The sequence below is a fragment of the Lepisosteus oculatus genome, chromosome 28 (assembly GCF_040954835.1).
Source record: "Lepisosteus oculatus isolate fLepOcu1 chromosome 28, fLepOcu1.hap2, whole genome shotgun sequence".
Taxonomy (NCBI): Eukaryota; Metazoa; Chordata; class Actinopteri; order Semionotiformes; family Lepisosteidae; genus Lepisosteus; species Lepisosteus oculatus.
Genome location: NC_090723.1, coordinates 6,739,134 through 6,752,517, shown reverse-complemented (window position 1 = coordinate 6,752,517; position 13,384 = coordinate 6,739,134). Strand labels below are relative to the sequence as shown.

General features: G+C 45.6%; 1 protein-coding gene across 2 annotated transcripts in view; it reads right to left on the bottom strand.

Moving 5' to 3' along the window:
* The window catches only part of LOC102690759 (vesicle-fusing ATPase), a 50,017-nt gene that overhangs the window by 14,811 nt on the left and 21,822 nt on the right, over positions 1-13,384 (bottom strand). For both annotated transcript variants that reach the window (XM_015362231.2, XM_015362230.2), the window contains exons 5-12: positions 9,385-9,551; positions 8,780-8,887; positions 8,270-8,345; positions 7,085-7,240; positions 3,799-3,998; positions 2,617-2,782; positions 1,556-1,630; positions 1,121-1,308 (exon numbers count right to left, since the gene is read on the bottom strand). In XM_015362231.2, the coding sequence (XP_015217717.2) occupies positions 1,121-1,308; positions 1,556-1,630; positions 2,617-2,782; positions 3,799-3,998; positions 7,085-7,240; positions 8,270-8,345; positions 8,780-8,887; positions 9,385-9,551 (1,136 nt within the window). The remainder of the gene's footprint in view (positions 1-1,120; positions 1,309-1,555; positions 1,631-2,616; positions 2,783-3,798; positions 3,999-7,084; positions 7,241-8,269; positions 8,346-8,779; positions 8,888-9,384; positions 9,552-13,384) is intronic.

Sequence of the window (13,384 nt, the reverse complement as noted above, 5' to 3'; positions counted from 1 at the left end):
GACTGAGACAGAAGCAAGTGTTTTCTGGTTATGTGCCTGCGGTCAGCCACTCCACACGGAGACAGTTCCTGGGCTAACACACGTGAGAGTGTTGTTGTGTATGCAGAAATAAACCCCTGCAAGAGAAAACTGCTTGACCCGCACGGCAATGGCGTGACAGAGCCAGACAGTGACAGCAGTGCAGGAATCATTCTGCTCCGGTTTTACGACCAATTTCTCCTTCATTCCGAGCGGACACTCTGGAGTCAAGGCTGGAATTCCTCGTGGGATAAGAGATGGGGAGGCATCGGATTACAGGCAGCAGCCAACTGGATCGAGTGACCGTGGGGGAGAGGGGGAGGGGACGGGGTGCGTGCAAATCTCATCCTGGCAGTCTGCCCTAGGGGAGCCTGGTGCAGGGGTGGGTGACTGACGGGGACACAGGCAGACTGACTGGCAGAGGGGCAAAGCAGTGGCTCCAGCTAATACGCAGCATTACAGGGATATTAACCAGCTCCCATGCTTCTGAATGGACAAAATTGACACATGTCAGCCCTCCTAAACTTCTGTGCCTTAAGCTTTTATTGCAGTGCCATGCCTGACTCTCAGCACTACAAGGCACTGATACAGCACAGTGGCTAAGCATGAAACTGTGTTCCTTCACTTGCGCTTAGCACATTCACAGTCAGCACCTCTCCTGCATTGGAACCGAGTTTCACAGTGCTTGTGGTGCAGTAACACTCTTCCAAGGATATGTCTCAAGGAGGGAGGATTTGAATGAGATATTAGGGATTTTATTAAATTATTCAAAATTTCCAGAGATACGTCATGTCTAAATACATCCTAATGGAAGACTACTGAAAGATGCATATTTTGATACTTCAAGGACTAAAAATAAGAGTCCCCACTTGACACAAATGGTCATTCAAGTTGTTGAGGACGACAATGTGTTATTCTTCAAATGATGGCTGGGTGAGATTAGAAATGGCAAGAGAATACATCAGATGTGCTAAGTAGCTTCTTAATATTATTAACATAATTACATGGTGCCTTTGCATGGCTGTAGTGCAGTGATGCAACAGTGGCTGTGCTCCTCGGGTTTTATTCTATTAGACTGCAGGTCTGGGAAGACGGTGCTGACCTTGATGTGCCGGTTCATGGCAGTGGACTGGGCAGCCCTCACCAGCCCCTCCAGCTCAGCACCGCTGTAGTTCTTCGTCTCCACAGCCAGCTCCTGGACGTCGACGTCCGGCGCCAGCAGGTGGAACTCCCTCATTTTGGACGTGTGGATGTTCAGGATCTGCAATCGGCCCTTCTCATCCGGCAGCCCTGGTGGGAGGGACAGAGAGGGGATGAGGTGAAAGAAATGAGGGTGAAGCCTGGGGAGAAGAGGGCATGGAAAAGAGAAAAGAGGGGAAGAAGGGAGCTGATACAGAGAAGGAGTGAGAGCGATGATACGCAGGACGAGGGTTTCAGTGAAGGGCAGAAGGAGAGAGAGGGAAGGAGGTGCAGGAGACAAGAAGAAATGCTGAAACACCTGTATGAGTGTGGGTTTAGGTTTCCCCCAGACTCTTACCGATTTCCATTTTCACCTCCAGCCTGCCAGGTCGCAGCAGAGCCTCGTCGATCAGGTCAGGTCTGTTGGTCATTCCTGCAGGACAGAGACAGAAAGAGCTCTGAAACACACACACAGAGTATGCATTGCACAGCAGCGTAGACTGCAGTATTACGCACGAGAAGCTCCCTCTGGAAATAAATATGTATATACAGTAGACCTGCTGTACGCGGTACTCTTTGCACATCACTGCATTAACTAGCCCAATCAAACAATAGCGCGGAACAGGTGTCTTGCTCATCAGTACAAGGAAATCTGACCAAAATTACAAATTACAAAAGTATATGCTCTCATGAATGCAGAACAGTGTCAGAACAGTGTCAGCAAAATTCCATTTACCTCCTACTGCTGATAACTGACCACCTAAATATCCTATACGTAGAATAAAATGATCATTGCTACATGCCAGGATTGAACACAAGGCTATAATGTCCTTCCAAATTAGAAACCAAGCTGAGATTATTCCAGCCTGTGACATTGGGATGGTTCCATTGCAATGGCACTGGAATGGAAAGGTTGCCTTTCGCAAAATGAAGCCTACACACTCGATCATGACTGCTCAGCATGCAATATGCTACGTTAACACAACCACACCGTCAACTATTCTTGTGAATCTGTAATTAACAGCTGGCTGCAGCAAAGCAGGGCAGGACTGGAAGGGCACCTGCACTGAGCCAGCCAACAACTGTACAGCCTTCCCTGGTAACCCACCCTCAAACGCCATTCATTACTCATCCATAACTCTGGACGCTAATTGCTCACTCCCCCATCTCCTGATTACCTTGCAATTAAGGCAAACCCTGCAACTCTCTTCTATCTTCTTCCAAAACTACTCTCAGCCCTCAAAGTCACGTCTGTCACCAACCTCTCCTGAACCTCGGCCCCCTTTCTTATGTTTGGTGAAGCCCTACGTTTGCCTCCCCCTGACCCCTGTGTGACCCCTCCCCCCTCTGACCCCTTCTTGTCCCCCACTGCCCCAGCGCCTTTGACCTCTGTGCTGTCCTCTTCCCCTCTGACAGTACCTATGACCAGGATGTTGTTGAGCTGCTCCACGCCATCGATCTTGGACAGCAGCTGGTTAACCACCGTGTCGTGGACCCCCGTACTGCCCGCCATGCTGCCCCTCTGCTTGCAGATGGCATCGATCTCATCAAAGATGATGATGTGCAGCCCGCTGTTGGCACCCAGCTGAGCAAGGAAGAACAAGAGACAGAGAGCAAGAGAAAAAGTGAGATGACAAAGAGAGGAGCCAGTCTGTATGCCAGATGAGGGCTGGGTGCAGTTTCAGTCACCAGACAAACTGGTGCTGGATGCTGAAGTATAAACGAGCTATTGTTGAGTATGAAGGAGTCGGTGCAAAATATGTTTTTTAACAATAAAAACGGAAGGTATTTTTTTGACTGAAAATGGTAGGAATGTTTAAGGGAAGCGCCATTGATGGAAAATATATTTTTTTTTACACACCAAAAACCCGAAAAGACTAGTCTTTTGTCATCTTAAATACGCAACATAATTATTGGGGGGGGGGGGGGAACTATTAAAAAGCATGGAGATCCACGGCTCTAAAGAGGTACCAGATGCAAATCCAGACACAGAACCAGACCTCAGCAGAGAAACTAACTCCACATACCTACATCTGTCAACAAAACTGTCTCTTAGGATACCATCACGCTAGCTATATAAACTGTCCCCAAATAACAACACTCAGGGGACTGCCAGAAACATGACCTTCTCGCTATCTCCTGGGTTCTGTCAGCAAGCCCCTGCTAGCCGGTGCTGTAACATTTAAGCAGGTGTGGGGGGACGTGATGAGCCAGCAGGCTGGCGAGTTCGCCCCTGTCTCTGTGTGCTTGTGAGCTTGTGAGGAGATAAGGCCTTCCTCATTACAGCTGAGGAGAGAAGCTGTCACTCTCTCGGTCTGCAGGTTGGACACGCAAGAAGCCCAACACGACTGCGAAGACCAGGCCACAGCGCAACACTCAGGAAATCTCTGCTGTGGAGGAACTCCTCCGGAGTGCACAATGACAAGAGATTTAACCCCTTTCTTCCCAACACAACCAAAGCTAAGACAGATTTCTCCAGCTCTAGGAAGGGAAAGGAAAACAACACCCATAAACCGCTTCCATGTTTGTTATTATGATGTCCTTCCTGTTGCAATCGCCAACCACACTGCCAAGCAAAGATGGAGCCCTCGGATCTCTCACCCTCTTCTGCTCCTCCTCCGCGTCGGCGAAGAGCTTGCGGATGTTGGCCTCGGACTCGCCCACGTATTTGTTCAGGATCTCCGGGCCGTTGACCACTTTCGGCTCCCGGGCGTTCAGCATCTTCCCGATCTGTCGGGCCATCAGGGTCTTACCGCAGCCTGGGGGTCCGTACAGCAGGATGCCCTTCACGTGCTTACAGCCTGGAGAGAGAGAGGACCCCAGCGCTCACTGCCACTGCCAGGTCTCCTTTTCTTCCCTCCCACCCTGCACAGCTGGAACACTGCCTATCCGCCATGTGCCAGGGGTGTCCCAGCCTCTAGGGAGCAGCATTAAGGGGTGCACCTCATAGCTCGGGGCTCCCTTCCATTTCACCTCACTTTGAAGGGCATCTACAGTGGGGTCTTGCTTGGACTGTTACGAGTTCATTGCCAGCAGCCAGTATTTCAATCCTAAAGCTCACACTGAAAAGAACACCGAGCACTGCCAGTCTTCTAGGGCCATTTAAGGTTAAAAAAAAGATAGTTTTGCTGGAGGCTGCCTAGAAAAACTACAGAGTGATGAAACTGTAAGTGATGGACCCACTCAATATTTAATTAATCTCATAATACAAAAGTGGCAGGCATCTTCTTCACAGGAATTTACCATTCTGTTAATGTAATGTATTAACACATTTGGACAGTCAAAAGAAGACAGACACACCAATAAAGATCTGTCCTTTGAACGAGGGGTTAAACCCCCAAGATAAACAAGGTTACCAGGATGTTATAGACCAATATCACTGTGAATGTCCAGGGCTGATGGTTGGTTAAAAGACTGGGGCTGGGTTTTTTTGCTTGCACAGCTGTTGTTAACTTTGCACACCCTAATGCATGGAAACTGCCATCGCTGGAGAGTGTAGACGTTTATTTAATTTTAACAATCTGCTGTTATTTTTTTTCTTAATCATAACTGTCACCTGTTCTTTTTATGTTTTTGTGCATTTTTATACTTTCTATTTTATTTGAATTGTTTTGTTAGGGATGCTTTACTTGATATATATGCCACAATGCACAACTATTGATCATTTGACTAAATAGTACAACAATATGGAGTCGAGTTTTAAATACAAGTTTGTTCTAGGCTGAAACGTCTGAAAATAACCCACAGGAGAGAAAGGATGAAAACAACTGTTTTTCAGCTGCAATTTAACCTGTCAGCCAACTATGCAAATTTATTGTGAGACATTGGCAGAGGACTAATATGCAATTTTGTAAAATACTCCACTTGTATACATAATGCATGCACTGTCCACCTTATTTAGCAGAAGAGACAGATACGACAGGCAGAAGCTCACTCTTTGTTCAGCTTTGCCATGCCCGAAAACATCCCTGGAGGCTTCATTTTCCTATACAGAACTGACACAAGCATGAACTTCAAACACCATTCGTGCTTCTTGATCTGCATCTCCTGGACAGGTGAGAATCCCAAAAGTCATAAAAAATTGTAGAAAAAATACAGTTTAAGCCTCCCTCCCTTACACGAAAAGTCCCTTTTCAGCATTAGTCTGATTCATAAATGAGACCTCAGACTTGCTGTCAAAAGCTAAATAATTATCAGAGGGGGCTAATGCAAGTGAATAATAATAATAATAATAATAATAATAATAATGTGAAGACATATTGTCTTAGAACTGTACAACAACTCCATTCAAGGGCTAATTTAATTTCCTAAACCTAGGAAATAAGAATCATTCTGATTTCTGGGAAAAAAATACGGATCAGGCCCAGACCGACGCTGATGTTTCATTATCTTATGAGAAAAAGTTCAGGTACAGTGGGGCTACGAAGGCCTCCATCGGAACAGACATTACTGTCCGCTCGCTCCTGTGACGTCCGCAGACACCTGCCTCTCCACACCTGCGCTCTGTGCACTTTGCAAGAACGCTCTCACCTTTATCTATCAGGAGAGCCGATCGCACAACAGCCGCCAGCTGCCGGGTCTCCCAGTCGAAAGCTGGCTAAAGCCCCATTTCTAAAAGGTCATCTTAAACACGCGTGGGTCCTGCGGCACGCTGATCGCGAACGCTGCAAGGGGCCGTTTATTTCAGAGCCAGGCGGCTGAAGCTGGACCAAGCAACTGGCCAAAGCGTCTCCTTTGCAGAGCTATCAAGACAGAGGCTCATGCCGATGCTGTACAGGGACAGAGCGATTTAAAGAAACCAGATCCAGTTGCACTAAAACCTTGCTTGCCAACTAGGAGGAATAAACCAGTCTTTTTCTGTTCAACAATATAATATCTGTATTTTAATCGGGAAAAAAAGCAGGTGGCCGGGTATTTGTCTTAAAACCTTTAACTATGAGCCTATCACCAGGGAGGCCACCTTTGCAGCCATTTTTAAAGTGAAAATGAAAACACATTTTTTCAAACTATTGGTTTTCAGAATAGCATGAAGGATTCTCACTATTAGTTAGCACTGGCTATAATAAGCTACTGCATTTACTGAGACATCAGCATTTTTGTATATTATGTTTTCAGAGCTGTATAACTGCTTTGATTACTTTTTAGAAATTGCTTTCATTTTTGCCTTTCTCTTTTACACTTTTCCCTTATTGTTCAGTGGTGTTCAGTGCTTTTGAGAGACTTGATTCATTCAACACATACAGTAAACCTAATTTTACTTTAACTGTAGCATGCGATCTCTCTCCTTCAGTTTTGCAAACTCTGGAACAGCAAGGAAGCAGCACATTCACGTTGTTCATGTTTGTCTTTGCAATCTTCCTCTAACTAAATTCCCACTATCCCCCCGACAAATCATGAAACCATGTCAGCAAAAATGCTTCACACAGACCATTCTGTTGTTTGCTTGTAAATTAAGAGGGAAAGCATAATTTCCCTCTTTGCTGATATATGGTGGAAGCAGCTAAATCAATCTTTTTTCAGTCACCGAGAAACTGAACATCTTCCATGAGTTGTTCAAGGCAGAAAAAGCAAATTCCACAAAACATTCCTGCATACATTCCTACGACCTGAGCAGGTCCTGAAGGCATAAGGCAGTGAGGCGGGCTGCATGTGGGATAAGCCCTTACAGAAGTATATCCAGCAAGAGAGCTGCTTTTTTCCTACACTTTTACCACCTTGCTCTGACAGCACTCCCCTGAGCACTGCCATGCATTTGCAAACGCTCGAGAAAACGTCTTGCTTCTGCAAGACTGGGGTCAGCATCGAGATTTTGCGCACGAGGCTTCACGAGGGCTCGCAGAGTAAGACTGAAGTCACAAAAGGAAAGGCTCCCCGGAGGAGTACTCACCCATCTGCTCCACGATCTCGGTGGGGAAGACCCTGGAGGCGAAGGCTCTCCTGAAGATGTCGGAGAACTCCTTGTCCAGGCCACCGATCCCCATGCGCTCGAAGTTCCAGTCAGGGTTAATGATGGACTGACGGCCCTGCTTGGTTTTGGCCTTGCCTTGGAGGAAGGGAAGAGAGCACACAGAGCATTGTTACTTCACCCCTTCACCGCCTCGTGCTCATCTTCCAGCTCTTAAAAACCAAGTTTAAAAACTGTAAACACCTATTATCGTGATGCTAACCCAGTTTGGAATTGCAAAATGCATGGGGCTCGGCTCTAGAGTGGCAGCTCATACACCACACCGCTCGGAAGAAATCGCGCCCACAGAGCCATCAGCCCGGTGACATCTATGAGCTCCACAGCGACTGACAGGGGAGCTGACGCCAATCCGAGGGGCGGTTGTTCCCTCACTGGCTTCACTGGAAGCCTGCAGTCGCCTGGGAAGAGGCAGGAGTTGCAGTCTAGCAGCAAAGTAGGCATTGCTCAGCTGTGCCTGTTGGGAAATCCCGGTCACAGTCGGCTAGTAACTAACAGGACTCAGCCAGTGGGCTTTTCGGAAAATAAAGGGTGTAGTAAAAAGACATCGCACAACGCACCCAATACTGTGTGAAGTTAAACCAAATGTGTTGAATTATTCCTCTTATTTCTAGAAACAGAAAGTTACTTATATGTAAAATTCATATTTTCCACTATTCTATTTTATTTTCTATTTTAATTTATTGGATTGCCTTTTTAAATAAAAACAACATCTGGGTGTGTTTGATGCCAAGGTTTTGTAACCACACCTCAGTAATCTTATGCTGCAAAGCATTCACACATCGCAAACTGGAAATAAGATGGGTGTCTGCTGCCACCTGGTGGATCTGTCCATACTGCAACTACAAAAAATGATTCTCAAATGCACTCATAAAAGTTCAAATTAAAAGTCAAAAGTAAGATTTAGATAGTTTTGTATTCATAACTGCACATTTTCAAGCTACAAAGATGTATTAACTCTGGTGGTTCCAATAATTTGAAATCAATTTTAACAGCATTACTGTAGTTATTTAGGCCTTTGCTCCTTCACTCTGATGTGGTGCCCCCTGTGTTAAGTCATGTGCGGTTTGTGTGTGTAGGAGACAGACCAGAGCTAGCTGATGGACTTACCCACAAGAGTGAGGGAAGAGCTCTCCGCTTTCTCAAAAATCACCTGACTGTTCCCAATCACCAGACCAATCTCAATCTGCGGAGACCAAAAACAAAGATTAAACCAGACTGCACCTTTTGGACAGAGAGGACTGGGGGAGACGCCAAGGATGTGGGATTTTAGACCTGGATCCTTGTCTCATAGGAGTTCGATCATTTATTTTTTATTTGAAAGTGGTGTCTAACAGAGAGACATGAATGAGAGAACAACGTTGGATGATTATAACATAAATACAAAAAAAGAGTACAACTAAAATACAGGAATATTAATTCCTAATAAATATTAAGAACATGGGGACTAACCTTTAGATCACAAATATCTGGCAAGACAGATTCATACTTGATGCTTGTGCAAAGCACCCCCAACCACTGTACCTGCTACTCAGTATAAATGTACAAAGCACCACTGGAATAAAATTACAGTCAGAGCCCACTGACGCTGCTCCTGCCTGGGACTCATTCTTGGCGTACCTTGTGCTTCTTCCCTGACGCTGGCTCCCCCTTGAGGATGCTGGGGTCCATGGCTTCGATGTCCTTCACCAGCAGGCCGAACAGCTTGTCGCAGAAGCTGAACACCAGCTGCAGGGGGAAACAACCACAGGGATCAGGAGACGGAGACCAGAAAGGACATTCTTGCAGCACCTCACAGGGAAGGCGGTATTGTTCAGCACCGTGGCTCAGCGTGACTGATCATTTCCAGCAGCACAGCACTGACTGCTTGCAATAAATGCAGCTTTACAACAAAACCGAATCATTAGAACTGACTTATTCACAATAAGTTCTGAACCACTGGTGCACATGAATTTCACCCATGTTTATAAAAATCCTACACACAATAAGCACTGAAGAATATTAAGTATAGGTCCTAATTCAACAGAACCAGTGACTCACAACACACTGTAATGACAACACCTGCTGCCCATATGGTTTGCATTTCTCAGCACTAAGATCTAGTCTTTACTTACTGGTCCACAAGGACCCTTTTTCAGTGCCCACAGTGTCCACCAGCACACGCTACCTGATTGCCCCAGTTCTGATGGGTATCTTCTCATTATTGAGGACTGTCTTGCCAATACCTGCTGTCCCACGGTGAAGGCCTGGTTGTTGAACTGCTGGATGAACTCCCCGGCCATCTTGTCTGAATCATAGGGGCTGTTGTCAACGTTCTTCTTCTGCAAGAAGTCTATCTCGATGGTCATGGTGCCAATGCACTGCTTCGACTTGTCAAAGATGTAGGAGAGCACTGTAGGAAAACGAACACGGCCAGGCGAGGGGGATTACTATACGTCAGCAGAGAGACGACATAGAACATGCTATTCCAGTCAGGGTTAATGATGTAAATGAGGTGGAACCAGATGCCCAGAAATACCTGGACTGCTGCACCATCTCCATCCCCCTCCCAGAGTCACACCTGAACCCAGCTGTTCCGATTGTGCATCTTACGTTTGGAATTCTGGTGCCTTGTACTGCACTGCCTTCGCTTCAGCTACCAAGGACCATGCTTTTAGATCCCCTGACAGAAGTCTTCATTGCTAAAATCACAATAACTTTCATTTTATATGTTGCATAACGTTAAATGATTGCATTGACTGATGACTTCTGCTTATACCAGTCAAATTTATACGTCACATGTACGCCCAGTGTAGTGTCCAACACACATGGGCCCCTTGATTAGGCTTCTTGTTTTAAGAATGCAGCACTGAAGAATTCGAACCCTATACTGACACATGCTTTTCCATTTGCCTGCACTACCACAGAGAAAACGGATGAGAAGTTATTTAACTCCTGCTTCACACATCCCCTTTCAGTGGCCCTGGGCAGCCCTCTGACGGAGCACATGGACCACAATTTCACTCTAGACTCACAGCTGAACTGCAACCTCATTGCCTCCTCTCCACAACTTTGCAGAAACAGGAGGCAGAGGCGCTAAAATACAATTCACTGCTTGTGCGACTCTTGTCATGTCTCGCGGTGAGGCAGCTCTCATCACCTTGTCAGCTTCTCTTCTTCATTTCAGTGTTTTATTGCTGGGCGACACAGGCAGACCTGGCTGCCCAGAGAGGACAGGCTGTGCTCCCACTGCCAGCAGGGAGAAATAGAGACAGAGGTGCACTTCCTACTGCACTGTGACAGATACTCTGGGATTAGAGAAACATTCTTCCCGAAATTCAGAAATCTAATCCCAGAGTTCCCACACCTGCCAAAACCACAACAGGTCCCAATCCTACTGGGAGAGGGAGGAGGGAACTCAGTTGATCTGGCAGCCCAGTATGTGATCTCCTGTCACAGCCTGAGGAACAGTGAGTCCGTCTCCCAATAATGCTCCAGCCACCTAAAGTATATGTCAATATTATATAATATGTCTTTGCTGTAAATGTCTGTAACATGTCTGTAGATTTTATTTTACTTCTATTTTTTGTTTTGTTCTATGTTAATTTTATTATTTTTATTTGCTTTGGCAACACTGATTGTACCTATCGGTCATGCTAATAAAGCACCTTGAATTGAATTGAATTATTGCTGCTGTAGGAGCAGTGACAGTGCGGCCTAGACAGCTCCCGATTGCTGTCCGGGTAAGTGATGGTGCTGAAACCTCATAACCGGTAATATCACAACTGACACATTGACTTCACAACTGAAGTGAACTGCAGAATTAGAAAAAATAATTCAAACAAAGCTCCACGAATCAAAAGGAACATCTTGTTAATACGTTTTCAAGTTTCTCAGAAAATCTCCCTGGAGATTTTACGGTGAAAATGTCAATGTACTGTGAAGAGTGCCTCTGTCGCAGCAGTATGAGCACTGCGTTCAGCAAGGTGGCAGTAAGTAATGTGAGACTGCTCTGCAGTTCTGAGGTGACAATGCCAGAGAGCTGACAGCACAGGAGATCGGAGGTCCTTCATGATGCAGCAGTCTTTGGGAATCAGTAGTGTAGAACCGCCCAGATTGCCAGCTGTCATAATCGAGGAACCCCGATTCGAGGCCCCCACAATTGCAATTATGTCTGAGTGGACAGCAGGGCTCCCCAGTTATCGGTCCTCCCGCTATTATGGCTGCAATTAGTCAGGACATGTGGTGGCCCCAGTGTCCAACTACTGATTAATCATCAATTAATGGATTCAATCAGTCTTTATCCCACGCAAGGAGGAGCGAGGCAGCAGGGAAGTATTGAGCAGAAGTTGAGCACTGAGAGAGAGTATGTGCTGCTACTGTGCGTGTCTTGGTATCAAGTTGAGAAGTGTGGGAGGCAGGGTTTATCCCCTTGATTTGTCAAAACCGTGCCTCCAAGGACAGTTTCACAAGGATTCTTTGGAAGCAGGTAGGATCAACAGGCAAGTGTTCTGGACTGGGCCGGGGTCTCTGAGGTACGGGTCCGAGCAATGGTTCTCAATCCTGGTCCTGTGAGACAGCTGCGTCTGCTGGCTTTCATCCCAGTGGGGCCCTTAATCGCCGGTGCTAACTGACATAAGCAATCTGCTTTTGCTTGTTTGGACTTTTCTCTGCACTCCATCCTTGCTTTCAAAAACACCCAAGTTAAAAGTAGACTGTTTTCAAAGCATAAGCATATAAAACATTATGCATTCTCTGGCAAAAATGCAAATTAAGGACACACACCCTTATTTCTTACCACAAATCAATACATTTATGTTTCTGGATAAAAAGCAGATATGGGTGGGAATGACAATATACTGTATCAGATTCCCTCCCATTGATAGCAGGTTACGTTTCATGTAATACACCTATAGTAGGTTAGGGGAATTCTGGATCTCAGGAATTGGCACAGGGTGCATTCACATTACAAACCCCATAAAACGTTTCAAGAGCTGTAAGGAAACCCACCTAATATAGGAGATAGAAATCGATTTGCCTGCAATGAAGAACTTGGCTGGGGCAAAAACCATTAGACACAACAGCCCCACAGAGCCAGGATAGGGAACCAGTGGGCTAGAAGAAGCAATGATTGAAGAGCCAAGACGGGATGGAAAAAAACAGACATTTCAGTTAGCTACTATTTAATGGAGCGTGCTGCTGTCTTTAAGCATCAATGTGGAAACACGCAGCAGAAAATTGTAATCACTCAGTTGGTGTTGATCTGTGATGCCAATTACACAACTTAAGAGCAAGCCACAGAGCTTTACAAATCATTGTTAACTGTAAAGTTAAATGGGAACTTTTGATTGCTGATACTGTGATCTCCAGCTATGCAAGTTAAATGTTTTGCCTTAAGACTGTATTACTGGTTTTATGATTAATACTACAATGTAACAGTGAATCGCAAAGGCTTGGTTTCATATTCTGCTTTCGGCAGAGAAAGCAGTAGAAACCATAATTTGATCAATCTCAATATTTTGATTTGTTTTTGTTCTGTTTTTGAAAGCATGCCATCTTAAATACTGGGAAGTGTCCAGATACATTACAATGCTCCCCCCCACTCTGAAAGTCATGCACATTACAGAGGTGTCAGAACCTTGTTACTGTATGTGATTATCATGAAAGAGGAAGAACTAAAAAGACATAGTGCATACTGTTCAAGGGGAAAAAAAGGGAATATGGAGCACATTATGTGTGAACTGTTACCGCTGTCATTTTATGCCAACTGAGCAATGAAACTCTTAAGGCGATTTGCAGCTCCAAACTGTGTCCTTTGAAGTGCCTCTACAGTCACTATCACTAAAGTTGATTGAATGGAGCAATTTCATTGCACCAGACTCCTAACTAACAGAGACTGCTGTGAAATAACACGAGAAAGCCACTAATAGAAACGCTCTCTGCCAAGCGAAGCAGAGACAAAGACGGCTGACTATATTCCTGCAAGGAGACATCAAATATTCAGAAGTCTAAATTACAGTACCAAAACCCACGCACTTCTTCTGTTTGCTTCATTTGTGTACCCAAAGGTTATCCTGCAGGATCAGATACGCTCTGCAAACGAACACGGAGCAATCAAGTTTGGCGAGGCCAAAGCCATCACGGATGGTGCTCTGAATTAGAATATCACCGCTAGCTACACTGTTTGTAAACGACTGCGACGCATTCCGCACGCGTCTCAGACCAGTCTCGCATCCCCACGCGCAC